The sequence below is a fragment of the Ascaphus truei genome, chromosome 3 (genome assembly GCF_040206685.1).
Source record: "Ascaphus truei isolate aAscTru1 chromosome 3, aAscTru1.hap1, whole genome shotgun sequence".
Classification (NCBI taxonomy): Eukaryota; Metazoa; Chordata; class Amphibia; order Anura; family Ascaphidae; genus Ascaphus; species Ascaphus truei.
The window spans coordinates 112,219,395-112,242,718 of record NC_134485.1 but is presented as its reverse complement, the minus strand read 5'-3'; the positions used below and the strand labels follow the sequence as shown (position 1 = coordinate 112,242,718).

Genomic DNA, 23,324 nt, shown 5'->3' with positions numbered 1-23,324 from the left:
GGGAAAACAAATATTTCCCTTTTGGCTGATCTCAGAAGACCCCTGCAGGGTTAAAAGTTAAACTTTATTGGATATACATTAAATAAAAGGGCTCTAAATAAGGTGAAGAAACAAACTTAAAAATAATTAAAAATGGACAGAGGTAGGTGTGTACTTAAAAGTGGTGGACACATTTAGGCAATTACAGCCAAAATGGCAGAATAGAATCATCAACTTTAATAAGTAAAATAAACCTTAATTGCCAAAAGGAGGGTAGTCTGGTAGATTAAACCAAAGATAACAGGGCAAAGGTGAAATACTATAGGAGCCTAGGTGGGTCTTATTTTATAAGCCACCTAACTATTCAGTATAAAACTAAGCAACAAAGTGTACATACCACGGAAACGATTGGGGAGGGAAGGAGAAAAGTTAACCCCTGCTCAGCTAAATGATATAAAGTAATTTGTGAGAATAGATAAGGTGCTCGGCTGAGAATCGTATCAACATATAAACCAAAGAAAAAGGAATCATTTCTGATAGCACTCGTTTATCTAATTGTGTATGTTATTTAAGTAATAATCCCCGAAGAACAGGGCATTACTGGCCAATAATGCCCTGGCTGGAAGATTTGAAGGCCCGAGGCGAAGCCGAGGGACTTTAACCCAGCCAGGGCATTATTGGCCAGTAATGCCTTGTTCTGAGGGGATTATTACTATTGTAGGTTAAATGTAGGCATATTTCATAAATAATAGACACTTTTGTATAGTTAAATAGATTTTTTTATTAAAATAAAATGATAAATACATGAAACCACCTCTATATATGCTTACACTGCAGATATCTATATCCACCGCCCCCTCTGTACACACACAGTAGCACAACACACACAAACTGCTGCTACACACACACACAAACACAACAGCACACAACAAAGCACCTCTACACACACAACACACACACAAGCACACCACACACCACACACACACACACACACACACACACACACACACACACACACACACACACACACACACACACAACACAGCACCTCTACACACACAAACTCTGCTGCTACACACACATGCTACACCCATAAACACTGCTGCTGACACTGACACACACACACACACTGGAGCTCTAGACACACACACAGTAGCTCTATACACACACATCAGCTCTACACACACACACAAACTGCTGCTACACATACAACAGCACAACACACACACACACACTGCAGCCACAATAAAAAATGCAGCCACTTACTAAACTTTGCACCCCCCCACCTCTACACACAACACAGCACAACACAGCACATCTACACACCCCACACACACACACAACACTGCACCTCTATACACAACACAGCACCTCTACACACACAACATACACACACACACAACACTGCACATCTATACACAGCACATCTACACACAACACAGAACTTCTACACACACACACACACAAACTGCTGCTACACACACATGCTACACCCATAAACACTGCTGTGACACTGACACACACATACTGGAGCTCTATACACACAAACACACACATAGAAACTGCAGACAGCCACTTACTTCTTTGCAGACTCTCCCCCTTTCCCAATTCAACTGAATCTGCTCAGAAAACCTCAGTCTCAGAGCTGTTACTTCATTCTAACCAATCCCCTGCCCTGTCTCAGCTGTTCTGAATGCTGATTGGCTGAAAATCAACATATCGAAAACTGCACTTTGCATGCTGCTAAATTCCGGGCATTACTGATTGGATAATGCCCGGAATTTCAACCAATCAGAGAGCAGTGTTTACAATAATGCCCGGAATTTTACTGCTTTAGCCTATAATTGAATTTAAAATATTCTTTATTGAATTAGTAGTTAAAATAAGGGGTGCAAAAAATAGACCAAACAATAATATGCAGAAGGACTGTGTAGCTCCTTTATTAGAGGCAATTAGTGTACCGACTAATGCACAATAGTCAATTTATTAGAGACCTTTAAAATATTTATGAGGTATGAATTAAACTATATTTGGTTAGTAGAATGTAGTTATTTGTATTAGGATATAACAAAATCTTCATAATGCCTTGAATATAGTAGCCTGTTTACTTAATTGCTGAACTAATATACCTCTGGACAAACTAATGTCCTTCAGAAGACACAATTAATTTAAAAAAGACTCACAAAGAATCACTCCACGAAGCCGCAGTTTACATGTGATACTAGTGTTTTATCCATATATTCACCGAATTATAGCACTTTATTCACTGCAATGTATCCTATTCACTTTCAGTTTGCGCCATTAACACTTTGTTCGTTCGTTTTATTTAGTTGCGATTTGGGAGACCACAAGTGTTTGGGCAGCATCTGATTCAATGATATTAGTCATCATTTAGACTTGCACGTTTAGTAATTATCACATATAATTGTTGCGCTTTTGTTTTATGTTTATAGAACTATTCAGTATAAATCAGCTTTCCATCGGTAAATAAAGTCTTAAGATGATAAAGATTTTAGGTTTACTTTTTCACACAAACCTAATATAAATTTTAATTCTTGACGATTTTTATTCAGAATATTGAGAACGCCAGACACATTTTGGGAGAAACTTATTGTGCAGTTTTGCTTATGGTACAGCTGTTCACTTTGGTGGCAATATAACAAGCAATACCGTGAAAATCATGGTTTAGTCAATCTGGGTGTAAGTTGTCTATTGCTTGACTTGCAGAATTTACTCTGGCTCTTGTTAAACAAATTTGATATATGTGTGTGCTTATTAATATTTCACTGTTTGATTTCCTAAGGTTATTATTGATATCATTTATTTGTAAAGCACCAACATATTCCGCAGCACAGTGGGGGTACAAAGTGATATCATTTACATAAACGGAATGACATACAGATGCAGAAGGTAATAAGGGCTCTGCACGTCAGAGTTTACAATCTAGAGGGAATAAGGAGCAATGGAAACAAAAAGGTAAAGTGTCTCCTCATTGTGGGGTTGGACTATGGTCCGGACCCACCGCTGGATCCATTAAGGTTTGGGGGTGTGGATGTTAGAGGGTTGTTAGAAAGCATGGAGTTTTGTCTAGCCGCAAAGCTGGTACCAATAGGGTTGGTGGATGTTAGGACTATGCCAGATAGGCTTCCTTAAAAAGGTGAGTCTTTAGAGAGTTTTTGAATGTCTGAAAGTTGGGAGAGAGTATGATGGTACATGGTAGGGAATTCCAGAGAGACGGGCAACACGGGAGAAATCTCGTAGGTGCGAGTGAGAGGAGGAAATAGGTATACATGGATATGTAGTGAAAACCAAAATTACTGATTTTCTTCCGTATGGCCAGATTTATGTAGCACCTCTAATTTTTGTTTCCAGGAAGAAATGAACAATCCAGTATATTTTAATGAATGCGGGCAGGATCTTCCAGTTACCAAAAGTTAACAAAAGAAACCTGTCATGTTCTTTAGTTTCAATGCATAAGATACTGTAGATTTTCCATACCCGAAAAGATTCTCTCATTCCTCCATTATCTGCAATGTTTTCTGCCAAAGTCTTCGTCCCCTTCACCTAAACAAAAGGTCAAGAGAAAAATGGCATTGAAATCTATGAATGTGCCTCATATTTATATGTTATACACATGTACTGTAGTCTGACTTACGATCAGTTACAATAAATCAAGGCTCGCAAAGTAACATTACCTAAAACAGGAACAGGCGTTATAGTCCCAGAGTTGACATTGTATCCTCAAAGTTAGTAACAAAAACAACTCTCCAACTGCTTTTTGTTAGCGTAGTTTTAACGTCAGGTTATTGTAGCTTAACATTGCATTATCTTCTAATAATGTGATGTTATGTACGTCTTTAGCTCAAGTTGAGAAATAGAAGAGAAGAAACAATGTTATGTTAGTTACGTCGTGCTTAACTGTGATGTTACACAAATCCAGATCATGCATGTGAGTAACGCCAGGATTAGGTATGACTTAACTAAGGTGACATTAAAGCCCAGTGTATGAAGTGGCTCAGTGAGTAAAGACACTAACTCTGTAAACAATGGTACTTAGTTTAAATCAATGGAACCTGGTTAAATTCCCAGTGCCAGATCCATGTGACCTTGGGCATGTCACTTTCTCTCCATGTGCCTCATCTCACAGAAATGTTGCAGCGCTACTGTGAGATAGCCCCAGATTTTCAAAGGCAAGTGGTCGGAAGCTGGCATCAAAATGATAGATTATAAAATCATCTAGGCATGGACCCTGTCTCTAAAAATCCTATGTGCTTTGTCCTGTTCACTATACTGTAATTATGAAGCGATTTTAGGCCCATTGTGCTATATTAAATAAAGTTATTATTAACAGCCTTTAGTGTATGAGATGTTATGATTTGCATATCATTATCCCTAATGTACATTATAGTTAACATTATGTTATTGTCCTTTGAAGATACGCTGCTAGTCTTAATGTGATGTTAAGTTAGGTGACTTAATAGAGCTTTGAGGATCTGGGCCTAATTTATCTCCAAGCCAGGGATTGCTGGAGGAAACAGACTGCAGTGGTCCCGGGCTGTGGGTAAAGCCGATTACACCTTCCCAAGAGCCACAGAATTTTTTTTATTTTTCCATTGCCCCAGGGAAGGTTAGTTCAGTCACGCTATATCTGTGTAACAAGGCATACACAATTGTCTATTTTTTATTTCAAAACTTTTGTCACAAAGTAATGTCCATAACAAATGATAAAACTAAAAATCAAATAGCCACATTACTACAGTTTATACCTGGAAAACACTACTTTTGTCAAACAAAATATTTACAACAATAAAGTAAGAAATATACCTGAACTTATATCAAGTTTATGTTTCTTTGTTTTTATAGATACTGTAAATAAAACTTCACAGTTAATGGATATGCATTTAAAACAGTGCAGGAAACAAACTGATAGGTTAAAAGAGGAATATATCATTTTCAGAACTGGAGACGATGTCTGCTCTAATAATTTTATCGAGACCACCTCGGTTCATTGGACGTTGTGTAATGTGCTACAATATGTTTTACAGTATCCAGTGAACCGAGGTGGTCCCCACAAAATTATTAGAGCAGAGGTCGTTTCAAGGTGAGAACATTATATATTTCTCTTTTAACATATCATATATGATGATCTAAAGTCACAGTTGATGTTGGATGTAGTTGAGATACATTTTTTGCTAGTGATAATCCCTTATGTTGTGTAAATATTGTGCTAACACACTGGAATCAGTCTAAATATATTGATACTCACTGGCATGATAATATCATGAGATATTATGTATTTTAACCAATCTGGTGCTTCAGGGGTTATTGTGATTGGAGTTTGATTTAAAAATTACAAAGAAATGCTTATGGCCTGTTAACCCCTTGGCCAAGCCTGGTTTAGGACTGATAGGGGCCTATTCTAGTAGTTTTGATAACTTTGCTACCATCTCGAACGATGTGGCATGTTCCCACTGAACTGTGTCATTTGAGTTATCACAGTATTCCGAAAGAATATGAAACCATCTCAAACCATGAGTTAGAAAAATGCCAATACCGATCGGCATGGCAGCGATGTGATCCCAGCCTTTTTCTATGTGCTCCCCCGTACGATCTGGCCGCAGCCGGTAAGAGCTGCACAGAGAGCTGCACAGAAAGTGCCGCCTCTCCCTGCACAGCTCTAACAGGCGATCGTAGTGGTTTTATTTAAAGTTAATACTAGTGTACAGGAGCAGGGGGATTCTCCGGAGCTGCAGCGCATTAATTTCAGGTCCAGGGACCCCCTGCTTCCCAAGATACAGGCCCTAGTATCTCCTATGCATTTAAATGTCCCGGTCACATGACACAGGAGATTTAAACGCACAGGAGATACCGGCTGTGATGAGCAAGGGTAACCAGGCTTCATAATAAAGGTTAAGCCCTCTGGTTGCCGTCGGTCCCAGGGGTCCCTGGCAGCTACCTAGCACTATAAGCCAGGGGCCAATATAAAAATGCAGCCACCCGTATCCGACGACTTGCCTGGGAAAATACAGTGGCTACATCACAGTAAACGCTGCAAAATTTCTGTGAGATTCTGCAACCAGACTAATTGGATTTGTCAACTAATTGGATTAACACAGCGGGGTCCCTGCAGTCCCATTCAGTTTGAATGGGACTTCAGGGAAATCCGCTGTGTTAATGCGATGGGCCATTAGTCTGGCTGCAGAAAACTCACAGAAATGTTGCAGAGCTACTGTGAGATAGCCCCAGATTTTAAAAGGCAAGTGGTCTGATACTGGTGGCTGCATCTGTATGTAAATGTACAGTTAAAATGACCCTGATTTTCCACTTTCCATGTTCCCTTTAACCCAGACACATGAAACTTGCTGTGTGTAAGTTTTAGATGGGATATTTACAGTAGGTAAAAATGCAATTATTTTCTTTGTAGGAGTTCGGGGTCCTGTGCTACCGGTGGTACCTTCATTCTACCCGACGTGCAGGCACTATTTGACGGTATGCGAGTAGAATTACACAGAGGCTGTCCAGCGTCCCCCAGACTCCTGATTTTCAAGCCCCGATATCCCAGTCCTAAGTCCCGTACAGTCATGAGTCTCCCCAATGTCCCCATGTATTAAAGTATGTTTTATAATGTTTGATATATTTCTTATAAGACTATGCAGCTTGCCCAGGCAACCAGTTAAGCTGCCAGCAAGTCTGCATACGGTCCGTAGTTCAAAGGGGAGAGGATGTCCAGGGATGTGAAAACGTTTGGTGAGCAAGGAAAGGGCGAATGGCCAGATCCGGATAACAAAGGGCACCTTGCAGGGACACCTTTTTACTTTCCAGACATGGTGGAGCCGGCCCGGCGGGTGGCAATGAGTTAGCCAAGGAGGGTGCAGTCATAGGGGGCTATGCACTAAGCTCAATGCTTTTGCGTCCGGATGAAATAAAAAAGCACGTCCGTTAAAAAGTGAGGCCGGAGACGCGATTCACTAAGGCCTTGAGCCCATTTTCTAGCGTACGTGCTCAAAACAGCCACAGCGGACGTGTTGCTTTTTTCCCCCTGCTAGCGTTCTTAAACATCACGTACGCTAGCTGATAGAAAAATAAGCCGCCTGTAACATTTGCATGAAGATTCTGTATCTCCATGCAAGGCTGTAACAGGCGATCGTCCACTAAATAAATAAATATTAATAATAGTGTACATGAGCAGGGGGTCTCCGGACCTAAACCGCATTGGTTTCAGGTCCGGGAACCCCCTACTTCAGGGGATACAGGCCCCGTTATGGGGTGCCGGAATCCCCTGCACTTTGAAAGCTTCCGCGTCACGTGACCGGGACACTTAAATTCTGCAGGGGATACCGGCACCCCATAACGGGTCCTGTATTTCCTGAAGTAGGGGGTCCCCGAGGCTGAAACCAATGCGGTTCAGCTCAGGAGACCCCTTGCACAACTACACTACTGTCAAAACACACATATCAATAAACAATAATTCCTTACCGTAGCAGCTTTCTGCAATGGTAATGAAGCTGCATTAATGTACATTTTAATAATAGTGTGCGGGAGCAGGGGGTCCCCTGAGCTGAACCGCATTCATTTCTGCCTCAGAGACCCCCTTCTTCCCGAGTTACAGGGCAAGGTATGGGGCATCAGTGCCAGTGTCGCCTCCATCTTTAAAGCGTCCAAGACGCGACAGGGACGCTATAAAGATGGCGGCGACACTGGCACTGATGCCCCAAACCGGGGCCTGTAACTTGGGAAGCAGGGGGTCTCTGAGGCAGAAATCAATGCGGTTCAGCTCAGGGAACCCCCTGCTCCCGCGCACTATTAATAAAAATACATTAAAGCAGCTTCATTACCTTAGCGGCTAACCGCTAAGACAATGAAGGGGTTAAGGCACAATAGCATGTTTATTGGGGACAATTGCCCCCAATAAACATAGAAATATACAACACACATCCCCCCCGCCCCCTAACACATACAATACAGTAATGGACAAAATAACTATTATCCACATATGGATAATAGATTATTTGCCCATTATTTGACACATAAATCATCATAAATAAATTGTGTTCTACTTACCCCCTGGCACTGATGGGCATCCGGTCACCTACCCTGCCCCCATTCATTTGTACAGTGGGTTATATATATATATATACATACAAACACAAAAGAAGAAATATGGCGCCAACCTAAACCCACTATATGTAAACAAAGCAAGCAATGATAAAAAAAACTATGTTGTACAGGACTATTACACAAAAATATAAAAAATGAAAAATAAAAAATATATATCAAAATTAAACTGTGTAATAAAATAAAATGAATTTAAAATAAAAAATAAATAATAAAGTCCAGATCAAATACAAATCTGAATGTAACTCCAAATGCTATCCAATAGAATCTCTGCAGCCCGAATATAGGGAACACCACTTCCTTGAAGATATCGAAAAAGACAGACAAAAAACAGGCGCACTCATAGCGTAAAAAAGTATAACAAAATATTTATGGAGTAGATGGTATAAAAAATACACTCACAAACAAAACAGAATTTAAAGCAGTTATGAGTTAAACTCCATCACCATCCAGAAGCAGGAACCAGGTAACCAGGTGACTCCGGTGAGATCGTCCGGTGTGGATGGATTGCAGCAACCTCTGCAATGTACTCCGTGTACCAGAGAAGGTGAGGGACGCCGTCCTAATCCAAATCCCGGAACCAGATCCCGCGAGACTCGATGACATCACAGGATACGAATGGTAGCAGTCCCCGCAAAAATAGCAAGTAGCCGGCTGGGATCAGTGTATAACATAAAATAAACAGTCCCGTAAATAGAGTAGTGAGTACTAAAACTGGACAATATCACGTCCGCAAGGCACTCCCTACACGTTTCATCTCGAAAGACTTCGTCAGGGGTTTATATATATTATATATATTAACCCCTGACGAAGTCTTTCGAGATGAAACGAGATGAAACGTGAAGGGAGTATAAAAAAAAATATATATATATATATATATATATATATGTAGCCATGTGTAAAATTGGTGTACATATCTCTTTCATGCTGGCAGTAATCCTGGTAAGTATGCAGGGTTGCCAGTAACAATCATGGAGGTTTGCCCTCACACCCTGGTGAAGTGTCATATGTAGCAAAGGAAGTGACAACATGCTTTGTGTCCACTATTAGTGACACAGGGGTGAGTCATTTCTAGAGCCTATATAAGACACAGCACTGCCTAAAGTTAGTGTGTTCTGTTGGTGTTCTGACTCTGTTCAGGAGAGTCATGTGGAGGTCTGCAACAATGTTGCAGTGTCTGATGCAATAGCAGTGAGTCTGTGCAGCTCAAAGCAGAGAGACAAGCTGGTGAATCTCCCTAAGGGGAGAGGTGGAGAGCAACTCTATTAGGAGAGGAGGAACCTTCCCAATGGAGTGCAGCAAAGAGATGAGCGGCTAGTACGACCACTGTGAGGGGCAGGCTGCTAAAGATGTCAATAAAGATGCCCAGTTTCACCAAACCCTTGCTGTGTATGTGTGGAGTCATAACACAGAAGGAGGCATCACAGAGGAGGTTCTCATCAGACACATCCCCCTGCGGCCGCAGAGATCCTGATGAGGTGGAGGCGCTGAATCAGATGTGAGTAGTACTCTAAGCACACTACTTCAGATGCCTGTCTTGCTGATATCCCCATACCAACCCAGGGGGAGACTCAGGAGTCCTGTAAGCCAGCAGGTGCACCACACGCTATACATACACATAATGGGGCCAGTAGACCACAGGGGCCAATGTGAGATTGGGTGGGTCTGGAAAAACTGTTACAATTGGAGGCGCTGCTGAGATACCTATCAACAGGACAGGCTTTTTCTGGGCACACTAGGAAACAGGGAGAGTGTATGCTGACAGTCAGTGCTGTGGATGGAGATGGAGCCTAGGGGTAGTCAGGGGCCTGATGGATTTGTCAGCTCGCAAAGGACAACCTAGGATCCTGAGTGGGGTTAAGTGGGTCTGGAGACAGGGCTCTAGCTGTTCTAGTCACCTTGAGGCAGCTAGTTGGTAAGATGCCTAAAGGAAAGCCTGTTAACGTGGTCAGGAATTCTGGAGAGGGTCTGCGCTAGGCTGGCCAACAGTAGGTAGACGCCCTAGTACTGCATGGGAGAAGCCATAGTACTCTAGATTAGACATTAGATAAACGTAGGTGGTGCATCGTGGCATTCTTTATTGCATCGGAATGGCAGCTGCCCCGCAGAGAGGAGCTCCATGTGCGATAACAGTAACTACAAAGTAAAGATGGCGACCGCAAGAAGGGAAGATCCGCGCGGTGCGGAAATTCCCAGATGGCGGACCGCGGCTGATGGAGGGAGCGCACGTGGTGTGCGTGTTACTGAGGAACAAGCTGCAGAAGGAACTTTTGCCAGCATGTTGTGGAATGGCACTAAAGCGGTGGCCGCGCCATTTTGGTCCTGCCTAGGATCAAGGGGTGCTACCCTGGAGGACAGTGTTGAGGACATTGTGGTTATGTGCGGTGAAAATTGAGAATCTGCTTGCCAGACGGTGAGCTACAACCAAAAATCTACCTCAGTTGATTATGTGAATGGCCGTGTTAACCAAGATGGCGACTCCCACTTCCCTGGGAGACCGCGTGGGCCGAGTGCAGAGAATGCTGCAGATGCAAAGGTTGCAAGGAGTTGGCCGGGATTGGCGCCAAGCAAAGAACCCCACCCTGCTGGGGGGTATGGCGCGAAAGCTGTGGACGCGCCCTCATGGACTGTGATGGGCTCAGAGCCAGTGCTGGGGCACCCAGTGAATCTATGGGACCCTCCCCAAATATTCACCAGGGGGAGGGGTTTCTATCTCTGCCAATCGAGAGTGGAGCTAGCTGAGGGAGGAGCTAAAGGGGCGACCCCTGCTTTTCAGTTGCGAGGAGCTGGTGAACAGGAGAGACCACTGTGCAAAGTGTCTCCCTTAGCCAGTACAAGTGAGAAAGAGATGGACATTGGGGTATATCCCTATTCATTGCCAGGAGGCTTCCTGGTAATCAAGGCGGGTGACACAGAAACAATCAGGTGCCTGTGCATGCAGTGTCGACTGCCGGGAGGTGTAGCCAGCACAACGGCTAGGTGCCCTCAATGTGGCATCCACTACCTATGGACCATGCAGCCCTTCGTACCAGGGCAGACCGTGGAGGCGGGAGCGGACAGAGCTAAACTGACGGCTGAAGCCCCGCACTCGGTCCAGAAAGAAAATGTTGATCCCGGAGAATGGGGATCGCTCCTCATGATAAAGACAGAGCCTGAAGAGAGAGGGGTCTACAACCGCGGTAAGAACCGGGAACCTTACCATCGGTCCCCTATGGGAGTGCCACTCCCCGAGCCGGAGTTCGGATCCTCGGATGAGGAGCAAGCGACCCCGATGTCGGTGGTGATGCGTCTACCGGCGGACCACTACAGTGGTGCTGCAAAAGAACCAGCACTTACCTGTGTCGCTGCGGAGCGGAGTCTCGTGGGGCCGAGATCGCCTGTGTGGAGACAACCGGAGCGGCGGAGTCCCACGGCCGTGGTGACTTCCAACGCGGTCAGCGGAGAAGACCCCATCCCGAGCCGACAGAGCGGTGAGACACACCCTTACCCTCCACAGGCACCGGTGGTGGCAACGGCGGAGGCAGGCCTAGCCCAGGCCCGAGCGGAGCAGAGAGCTTAACCTTCACTTCCGGTGGCGGATGTCATTCTGGAGGAAGAAGTTCCGGTGGGGAGCCCAACCCAAGATGGCGGCGGTGAGACCTGCGAGATAGATGACGTCACATCCGGCGGAAACAGCGGAGCGGGATGGAAGATGGCCGCATCCTTGCGACCGCCGTGCTGCTCCAGGTCACCTGGGTCCGGGAAGAGCTGGCAGGCCCTGCGGAAGCCTGGGAATCGTGAAACGGGTGAACCGGAGTGCCAGTACGATGGTACCGGTCAAGGTAGCGAGAAGTTGCGGGTCATAGCCCTGCGTCTGCCGACAGCGTTTCCCTATGCCCAACCCCCGGCCATAGTTTAAGACACCTGTCCCTGTCACTTCTTCATCTGGGTCCCAGTCGAGCCAAGGGTTGTCTGGGGCGAGGAACGGACTGGGGAGAACCTGGACTGGGGTGACTGCTTTACCTCCGATGAGGGATCGGGGAGGGAAATGCATAGGAGGAGAGAGTCGTCTTGCACAAGTGGGAGCAATAGTATGGATGTAAAATGTAGGCCTAAACGTTTAGGGTCGAATTCTAGGTCTACGGGTACTTCTGGGATATCGTCTGGGGGAGAGCCAGGAGACAGTGAGGGTACAGTGGCGGTACCGGAGAGCATTAGGGAGAGAGAGACCAGGTGGTGGGCGCCCAAGTTTGAGGTGTATGAGGCCTGGCTAGACCGTACGCGGTTCATACTACAACGAGATGGCACTGTGGGTTCCACTGATGAGGACAGGGGGTATAGTTCTGATGATGAGGAAGGATCAGACGACGAGAATTGGGATTCTGATAGTTCCATAGAAAATTGGGATCGTGAAGTATCCGATGAGAATTGGTATGATGATACAGCAGAGAAGATAGTTTACATCTCCAGGAGATGCCTTAAGGAAGTATATGGGCATGATCCTCTCAGTCCACTAGCATCCAGGCAGGAATTATGGGCTGATTGTGGGTGTCCAGTATGTCACCCAGAGTGTTATAGCATTGCTGTTCTAAACCCAGTGGACTATGCTGTGTGCAGGCCACCTTAAGAGGGTATGGTAGTACCAGTAATGGATACTCCATCAGGGAGTAATCCTGGTTGTTACACCATCTAAGTTAGGATGTATCTGTTATTATGTTTATGATTAAAAGATATGTATTGTAACAATGTATTGTTGTGTTTTGCAGTGCTACCTGAAGGAAAGTTCCGCAAATTTAGATCCCAGCCGGGACTTGGGTTCCACCAGGGGGAGAATGTAGCCAAGTATAAAATTGGTGTACATATCTCTTTCATGCTGGCAGTAATCCTGGTAAGTATGCAGGGTTGCCAGTAACAATCATGGAGGTTTGCCCTCACACCCTGTTTAAGTGTCATATGTAGCAAAGGAAGTGACCACATGCTTTGTGTCCACTATTAGTGACACAGGGGTGAGTAATTTCTAGAGCCTATATAAGACACAGCACTGCCTAAAGTTAGTGTGTTCTGTTGGTGTTCTGACTCTGTTCAGGAGAGTCATGTGGAGGTCTGCAACAATGTTGCAGTGTCTGATGCAATAGCTGTGAGTCTGTGCAGCTCAAAGTAGAGAGACAAGCTGGTGAATCTCCCCAAGGGGAGAGGTGGAGAGCAACTCTATTAGGAGAGGAGGAACCTTCCCAATGGAGTGCAGCAAAGAGATGAGCGGCTAGTACGACCACTGTGAGGGGCAGGCTGCTAAAGATGTCAATAAAGATGCCCAGTTTCACCAAACCCTTGCTGTGTGTGTGTGGAGTCATTACACAGAAGGAGGCACCACAGAGGAGGTCCTCATCAGACACATCCCCCTGCGGCCGCAGAGATCCTGATGAGGTGGAGGTGCTGTATCAGATGTGAGTAGGACTCTAAGCACACTACATCAGATGCCTGTCTTGCTGATATCCCCATACCAACCCAGGGGGAGACTCAGGAGTCCTGTAAGCCAGCAGGTGCACCACACGCTATACATACACGTAATGGGGCCAGTAGACCACAGGGGCCAATGTGAGATTGGGTGGGTCTGGAAAAACCGTTACATATATATAGCGCCCCTGAAGAAGTCATCATAGATGACGAAACGCGTAGGGCGTGGCTAAAGCAGAGGAGGCACTATTCCCACTGAGAGCACTATTGCGGATTGAGAGGAACGCAGATTGTGAGAGGCTCAGCGAAACAGAACAGTGGATACATCTCTGGCTCCCTTGGTGGTGCAGCAGCTAGTAGCAGGCAAGCGAGGGCTCGGTTTCCTGGAGGGACTTCCGTTTTGCGGGACACCAGACCGGGTGAACGTCACTTCCGGTAGAAGGAGACCGCGCACGAGAGGACACCATTGCTGGCTCGAACGCTACCACTGGCATATGAGGGCCTATCTCATAACTGCATTTTAAAACCGTTATACTTGTGAGTGGGCATTTGTCTGTTTTTAATGTTCCATAAAATCATTGTTATACTTTAATGCACTAGGTGTGCGCCTGTTTTTTTCTCTTTTCTTTCATATATATATATATATATATATATATATATATATATATATATATATATATATATATATATATATATATATATATATATATATATATATATATATATATATATATATATATATACTGAGTTAAGTTATGGTGAGTAAAAAAAGCGACAAAAATCCTCCGCAGCAAAGCATATAGCAAATGTAAATATACTGTATGCTCATTTGCATGTCTTAGGCAGGTCTGCAATCCTGCCTTTCACCATTATCACCCAGCACACAGCACTTCCACTGCAGCAAGGGATTCTGGAAAATGACATGCAAATCAGCACACAGTGACCCTGGCTGTGCTCAAAGCTGTGACCATGCAGCAAGCTTAAGCCTATATGGAACCATGTATAAAATGGTTTTTGACGCAAAAAGTGGCACTGTGTGCTCATTTCCATGTCATTTCCCAGAATCCCTTGCTGCAGTGGAAGTGCTGTGTGATAATGGTGAAAGGCAGGGTTGCAGACCTGCCTAAGACATGCAAATGAGCATACAGTATATTTACATTTGCTATGTATATATATATATATATATATATATATATATATATATATATATATATATTTCTCAAACCGTTGTATGCGTGTCTGTTTGTCCTGTGTCTCCCTGTCCCTAGGGGCAATCGCATTGGACCTTTGGCCCGTCACTCTGCCTCAGGCCAATGAGATGGCTCCCTTGGCCCGCCCGCCCCCGCACACCTCTCTTTGGCCGGTGTGGGCTAACAGTGTCTCACACACACCCCTGTGCCCCCCCTCACTGCAAACCCCAGCCTCCCCTCACCGCAAACCCCCCACCCCCCTCACCGCAAACCCCCACTCACCGCAAACCCCAGGCTCCCCTCACCGCAAACCCCCCACACCCCCTCACTGCAAACCCCTCACCCCCCCTCACCGCAAACCCCAGCCTCCCCGGCGCCAAGCCTCCTCCACCTCACCTCTCTACATGCCGCCAGCAAAACTCACGCTGCCTCTCACACGCCGCCGCCTGCCCACTCGGCTCTTCTCCTTGGGGCCCCGTATTACCGCCGGGAGCGCCAGCAAGCAGCTAATATCCCCCCCGCGGCAAAGCCGGGAGCACCGGGTGGCGCAAGGAGGTAACCTCCCCCACCCCACAACATCCCCCAGCGGCCGGGAGCACCGGGTGGCGCAAGGAGGTAACCTCCCCCCCCACAACCCCCCCACGGCCGGGAGCACCGGGTGGAGCAAGGAGATAACCTCCCCCCCCCCACGGCCGGGATCACCAGCTGGCGCAAGCAGGTACCACCACCAATCCCCCCTTCACCTCCCCTCACCCCCCCCTTCGCAGCAGGGCAGAGGAAAAAGCAGAGAGGGGGGGCACACAACCACAACAAACTGACTGACACACGAACTGCCTGTCTGAAACACACACAGACTAACTGAGACAGTCCTTCATATCCTGTCAGACATCTTTTGTGGTGTATATAATACAATGTGGTTGTAAGAAACAATACGTTGGTCTCACAAGTAGAATGCTCAAGATCCGCATCTTAGAGCACTTGAGACTTATACGCAACCACGACATGATACATCCAGTATCAATACATTTCAATACCTGTCCATTGGGTTCAGTGAGTTCATTACAATGTTTAGCCATTGAGCATATTCCATTACCTCCCCGGGGAGGAGATCGGAAGAAAATTTTGTATCAACGAGAGGCTCATTGGATTTTTGTCTTGAACACACTGCAACCCAATGGACTTAATCTGGAATGGGACTTACGATGTTTTTTATAATTTTTTTATAATTATAAAAGTATATGCATCTTATTGTCTTAAAAGGTTATTATGATACACCATGTGACTTCCTTTTTCTGTATATTGTAATAATATTTGAGAAATTTATTAGATGCTTCCTCAGCCACTTTCTGTATCTGTTTCCTTTTGACCCCCCGCCTCCCCCATTCCCCCTCCGTTACTTCCCTTCTCTTCTCTTCTCTCTCTCCCCCCCTCCCCCCCTCCCTCCCTCCCCTTCTTCCCTTCCCTCCCTCTTCTTTTTCCCCTCCTTCATTCTTTCCTTTTTCTATTTCCATTCCCTATATCCATAATATGACTCCGATATGCAATCTAGTATCATTGTTTAATACTTTAATATTCAAGGTATATGCATTTAAATATGCTTTACCTATAGTAATAAAAAATATAGATTGTATGTTTAACAACGGAGTCATAAGAATAGGGTCGGTAAGCCTTCCAAAATGTTGTAAACAGTTTTTTAAGTTCTTTTAAATCTTTTTCAAGATTTTTTTTTCCCCTTCATGTGCAATTAACAGTAACGCCAATAGCTAATTAAAATGAACTAGGGTTATTGTATCTTTAACCATATATACACCGATTACTACTGTATGTGAAGCAGATTATTATGTTTACCTGAGTTACAACAATAGCTAATTATAGTGATCTAAGGTTAGTTTATTTTTTAACCTTATGTATATAGATTACCATATGAGGAATTGATTATACTTACCTGAATTGATTACTGTATGCTTACTTGCACTGAAATTGTATCCTGACATGAAGGGGTCAATGATTGTAACCCGTTTTTCGCGGGCTTTTTACTATAAATGTTCAGGCAGCACCACTTCTCCCCACTCCAAGACGAAGCCCTATTCTAGAGGGTGAAACGCGTAGAGGGGGAGATCGTAGTGTAGCCCTAGTGTCATTATGTGCCAATAAAGTTTTTTTGCATCATCCGGGACCTACTGGAGTTCTGTCATGCGCAGTAGCGCCTTCTCCACACACTATCTGATGCACACTGACTGCCTAACACACGCACACACACAGACACACACTGACTGACGCACACATACACTGCCTGCCACGCGCACACACACTGACTGGCTGACACACACTGAATGGCGCGCGCACACACACTGACTGACGCGTGTACACACACCCTGACTTATGCACACACCTGAGCCACACATACTGACTGACACACACACACACACTGACTGACGCACGCACACACCCCCTGACTGACGCACGCACCCCCCCCCTGACTGACGCACGCACACACCCCCTGACTGACGCGCGCACACACACACACTGACTGACGCATGCACACACACACACACTGACTGACGAACGCACACACACACACGGACTGACGCACGCACGCACGCACACCCTGACAGCCGCATGCACACAACCCCTGACAGCCGTACGCACACACACCCTGACTGACGCACGCACACACCCTCTGACTGATGCACGCACACACACACACACACACCCTGACTGATGCACGCACACACCCTGCCTGACGCACACACACACACACACTGACTGACACACACACACACACACACACACTGACTGACACACACACACACTGACTGACACACACACACACACACACACTGACTGACACGCACACACACACACACACACAAATTGACTGACACGCACACACACACACACACAAACTGACTGACTGATGCACACACACACAAACTGACTGACTGATGCACACACACACTGACTGACGCACGCACACACACACTGACTGACTGCCGCACGCACGCACACACTGACTGACGCGCACGCACACACTGACTGACGCGCACGCACACACTGACTGAGGCGCACCCAGACTGACTAACGCACGCGAACACACACACACAGTGACTGACTGACGCACACACAATGACTGACGCACACACACTGCATGAAGATGTAAAGGGGGGGGAACCGAGCTGTAAAGGAGGGAGGGGGACTGGATTGATGTGAACGGGGGACAAACAGAGAGGGGGGAGACAGGGGAAGAGAGAAAGGAGCGCAAACATTACATCCCGGGCAACGCCGGGTCTCTCAGCTTGTATATATATATACATATAACACCAATATACAAATAAATGGTTCAGGATTACATAAACATGTATACATAAAAACATCAAATCTGAATCTCATAATTATCACATAATAAAATTAATCTAGCAGCACTTTTAAAAATAAATGATATGTCTTCTCCCAACACACCAGCAGCTAGATTAATGTATATCAAATGTCACACAATTGCAATGAGTGTGTACATGATGCAATTAATCTCTGCATCATGTAACACTATGCAAAATCAATTTCGAAATAAAATACACTATGAACAATGTCCCCTAACCACCAATGCCATCCACAAAATCAAATAGAAACTAAGCAACATAAATACATTTACCATCAATCAATTAATCAATTTCCTAAACCAATTACAATACAATCCAAATCAATTATACAATTCACTATTCAATTCCTAAAGCCAAACCATTGCCAAATAAATTCTAAGTCAAAGTAACCACCATCATTCCAATCTAACTACAAGAAATAAACCATTAAAAATTACATGTTACTAATAACATTTGGGACCCCTGGATAACTGAAATGGCGCTCCTGCGCCGAAACCCCCCATAGAAATAGAGGGACACAACAAATAGAACTAAGGCCCAAAATAGGGATGCCAAAGAGAAGGGGAGCAATGCCCCCCCCCCCTCCCACACCTCCCCCCTCTCCCACTTTCTCTCTCCTTCTAACCCCGTTTCTGTTTCCACACTCACATCACCCCAACAGCCCCTGAAGGGTCAGGGGGGGTGTTGAGACTATCTCCTTTCCTCCCCAGTTGAAAAGTAAAAACCTGGATTAGGCTGTTATATCAAATGTACCTATAATGCTGTGAAATATTTTAACTGCCTAATAAAAAATTTGAAACAAAAAAAAAAATTACATGTTACTAAATAAAAATTACATTACACGCACCAATGTCTAAATAAAGCTGATAAATACATTAGCCATACATGAAAAGAACATAAACATTAGCAAAACAATCAATTATTATCCCTGTGTGTCTATCCATATAGATAGATATACATAACATACAGGGGCAATAATAGAGCATAAAAAACAATGCATTTACATCCAAAAATCACATAGAATACACCCATTCAGTGTCCCTGAATGTATGTATATCCATAGTTAATAGATCAATTCAGGGGCATTAAATGGAAAATAAAAAATAAAACACATGAATAAAAAATCAAAAAAACCTGTAAAAGTTAAAATAATAAACTTTTCTTTTGTTTACTTACCATTAGCTGCCCACTCACCCAAATCCAGGGGACCCGGAAGCACTGGAACCAATCCAAAGGTAACCATAAAATAATAAACCCTTACAATCCACAACGGTGTCTTCTTACTTCTATTTGTAATCCTTTCCGTCAGTCTTGGGGTCTTCTTTTCTTCTTTGGAGTCTTCTCCGTCTTCTTCCATCTTCTTACGCCACACACTTCTTATCTTCTTAGGAGGGGAGGTCTTCCCTCCTCGGCGTCTGGCTTCAAAATGAGACGACATAGGCTTTTATAGGCCTATGACGTCACATTTTGGTCAAATGTTTTTCTGATTGGGCCGTGAAAAACATGTGATTTGGGCAAAAAAAAAATGATGACATCATTTAAAGGCAATGACGCCAGCCAATCAGAATGGCTGAGCTTCAATTGCCTTTAAGATGACGTCATCAAAACAAAGATGGCCGGCGACACATGACACACTCTGATTGGCTGAAGCAAAGCCTCTGTCACATGGCCTACCAGAGCCAATCAGAGTTGGGATTTCGTTCCCACGCTCTGATTGGCTACCGCACCATGTGTCGCCGGCCATCTTTGTTTTGATGACGTCATCTTAAAGGCAATTGTGTGACATTTGATATACATTTGTCTAGCTGCTGGTTTAATTTTAAGATGCAATGTGGTGATTTTCAGATTAAGATGTCATGTTTTTATTTATGCATGTTTTATGTGTTTCATAATGGGCAAATAATCTATTATCCATATCTGGATAATAGTTATTTTGCACATTATTGTACTGTATGTGTATGGGGGAGGGGGGGGTTGATGTATTTAATGTATAGGTCAGGTTTATAGTTTTTACATACAGGGTCGGTTTCTTTTGGTCTGCGGGGGACCTCTGGAGACCATCTGAGGTCTCCTCGGGCTTTCCACGGGTACCAGGCTGGAGGTGTCCACGGGGGATACCTGCGGGGAAGAACCGGTGGCCCCACATCTGTTGGGGGGACTGCGGACCTGTAGGGACCACCCGTGGGCCCCAGACCCCCGTGGGAACATCCTGAGGCCCCTGAGACACCTGTGGGTCTGACCCGGGGCCCCCCAGACAGCCACGGGCCTACCCGTGGAGACCCCATTGTGGCCCACAGTGACCCGCGGAGACCACCTGGTGGACCAAGGCGCCTGGCGGGGACCACCCATAGGCCTCCAGACCCTGTTTGAAACATGGTGCTTGGCTACTGTGAGGTCTACAGACACCCGTCAGGGCCACCGGGGACTCCCGTGGGCCTGGTGTATTAACCCTGTATGTAAAATAATAAATCATGTATTTATGGGGGGAGCACAGGGGATGGGTTATGTATAGAATAAATATAATGATGTTTATTGTGGGGCTGTGTATTGTTTTTCTTGTGGGTACTGGGGGTGGGGGAAGGGGGTATTGGCCCCAAGGGTATGTGGGCAGGTCTCCCGCCTGGGTTAGTGGGTGAGGGTGGTTAGGCCTCACGGAATGGGTAGTGGGGGAGGGTATTTAGGTCTCCCGAGTGGTGGGTGAGGGTGGGTTAACCCCTTAATGACTGTAGCGGTTAATGACCGCTAAGGTGATTAAGGGGTTAGGGGCTATTTTTATTCTTGTTTATGTTTTGCAGCACCGGAGGGACATGGGCAGGATGAAGATGAGGATGAAGACGGCCTTCATCGTGGGTGCCTTGAAAAGGTAAGTGTAATGTGTATTTACTGTATTTATTGTAATTTATATGTATTTAAAATGGGCAAATGCATTATTATCCATATGTGGATAATAGTAATTTTGCCCATTACTGTATTGTATGTGTTAGGAGGGTGTATTTAGTAATAATATTGTTTATTATTTTTGGTGGCACAAGATTGGTACCGCAGGACACCGGGACGGCCACGGGGACACCGGGATGGCCACGGGGACCCCCGGATTCCCGCGGGGACCCCTGGACTCCCACGGGGGACACCCGCTTGGTGAGCCGGGACCCCCGCGGGGTCAGCCGGGGACTCCCGTGCGACCCCCGGCCTCCCTCGGGCAACCCCGCGGGTCAGCCGGGGACACCCGTCGGCTTGTTGTATGGGTGTTGCGCATGCAAAATTTAAACAAACAAATTTTTCTAAGTCCAGCTTTTTTAGCAGCTGCCTTGAGCTGACATGTTTTCTTGAACGCAACTTTCGCGTACGCTAAGGTTGCGTAGCTTAGTGCATCCCGCAGAAGGGCAGAATTTAACCCAAACAGGTTAACGAATGAGCAAAGTTGGACTTAGATAAATTTCCTGAAAAAAGTCAGTTTTAGAGCGCAAAGTGCCTGTTTGCGTGTCTCTGTGAATCGCGTTCAGCGCAACATCTCGTTCTAAGAGCACTTTGCGTTCTTAAAACGACTTATCAGAGCTTAGTGCATGACCCCCATAGAGTCTGTTCTCCTTTTGGCTAAAATCATATTTCCCACACACCCGGCTTTCTAAGCCTGCTGGGCACTCCTACTCCTCTAATGTCAGCCAGGGTCGAACCCCTTTTTCTATAGGCTGATGGGGAGGAATTCCCACTCTCCAATTGGCTGCTCCTTCCCCCTCCGTTCTGGGGATAGCCCAGAGGAGTGTATGCAAGGTGCTGATCAAGAGAGGGAGTAAGTCCATCTTAGCCAACCAATGAAGTGAGTGGATGAAGCTCGGCGGGCTTTTCAAAGAGCGACCAGTTTCGTTTGGAAGCCTGAAAAGTTTGCCACGTAGAGACCAAGTCCCGTCTTTTGCGCCCAAGTTCTCAAAATCGAACGGAGCGGTCACGGCTAGGAATTTATGCCGAAACGAGGACCAGGAGAACCGGGGGTATACACTACCGACACACTTTATCACACTGCGGCCAGATCCGCAAGCCGGGAGATTTCCCGGCTTGCTAGTGGCCGCCCCTCGGCGTGCCGCGCGTCATAGACGCGCGGTCACGCGTCTTCGGGAGCGTGCGCCCCCTGCACACGCGTCCAGGGGCTCCCCGAGGGAGCCCTGGTGTCCCGCGATCGCGGGACAGCGGCAGGGGGTTCCGGGGGACCCGGCAGACCCGGCAGCGGTAGGGTGAGCGCCCCGATCGGAGGGCGCTCTTCCGCTGCTTCGGCGCGCGCCCGTCACTCTCGGGCGCGCACCAGGCTACTGCTGCGGCCAAGAACGGGCAAATGCTCGAATAAACTTGGCCGCAGCAGTATCCCAGTCAGGGTAAGCTCATCCAAGCGGGTGCCTTGCACCTAGGAAAGCCTAGTTTTTTCGCCCCGACCCTCAGTAAGTGTGTTTTTAACTGTTCCTTGTGTATTTCGTCTTGTTGTACTTGGGTTTACCAAAATAAACGCAATTTGTTTTTACTACAGTATCTTGTTCTACCTAATGAATGATCCCGGTAATATATAAATGGTGTAAAAAGTACCTGGTCTCCCGTGACACCGCCACCCAATACCGGGGCATGTAACTCAGGAAGCAGGGGGTCCCGAGGCTGAAATCAATGCGGTTCAGTTCAGAAGACCCCCTGCTCCCGCACTCAAGTATTCAAATATAAATAAAACAGCTTCATTACCTTAGTGGCTAGCCGCAAAGGCATTGTAGGGGTTAAAAATGAGTTCCCTTTTTATTGGGGGCAGAGGGGGTGGATGAAGGGGGTAGTTAGGCTTGCCGTGAAGGTTGCAGGAGGAATTAACCCCTTCACCACCAGAGTGGTGTAACCGCTTTTGTAATTAAGGGGTTAACTACTCCCGCTACCCACCCAAGAGGCCTAACCACCCACCCTTGGGGCAACTAGCCCCTTCACCCAATCCCTCTACCCCCTAGAAACATTTTTTTTTTAAACCCTATTACCCACCTCCTCTACCCCCAACAACCCCACTCAACACATTAAGTATAATAATGGCCAAAATCTCTATTATCCAGATCTGGATAATAGCTCATTTGCCCATTCAAAATAAAACATTGTCCAGCCAGCATAAAGTAAATAAAAGTTCTTCTTACCCCGGCCAGGATGAAGGCCGTCATCATCACTGTTCTCATGTCCATGTCCTCCGTGACTAGCAACAGTACAATCAAAAAACAAA

At 45.8% G+C, this 23,324-nt stretch overlaps 1 protein-coding gene across 1 annotated transcript in view; it reads right to left on the bottom strand.

Annotated features, from left to right (window-relative positions):
• Positions 1–23,324, bottom strand: part of PHEX (phosphate regulating endopeptidase X-linked) — a 302,776-nt gene that overhangs the window by 6,341 nt on the left and 273,111 nt on the right. Inside the window, exon 19 of the mRNA XM_075589362.1 lies at positions 3,478–3,543. Coding sequence (XP_075445477.1) covers positions 3,478–3,543 — 66 coding nt within the window. The remainder of the gene's footprint in view (positions 1–3,477; positions 3,544–23,324) is intronic.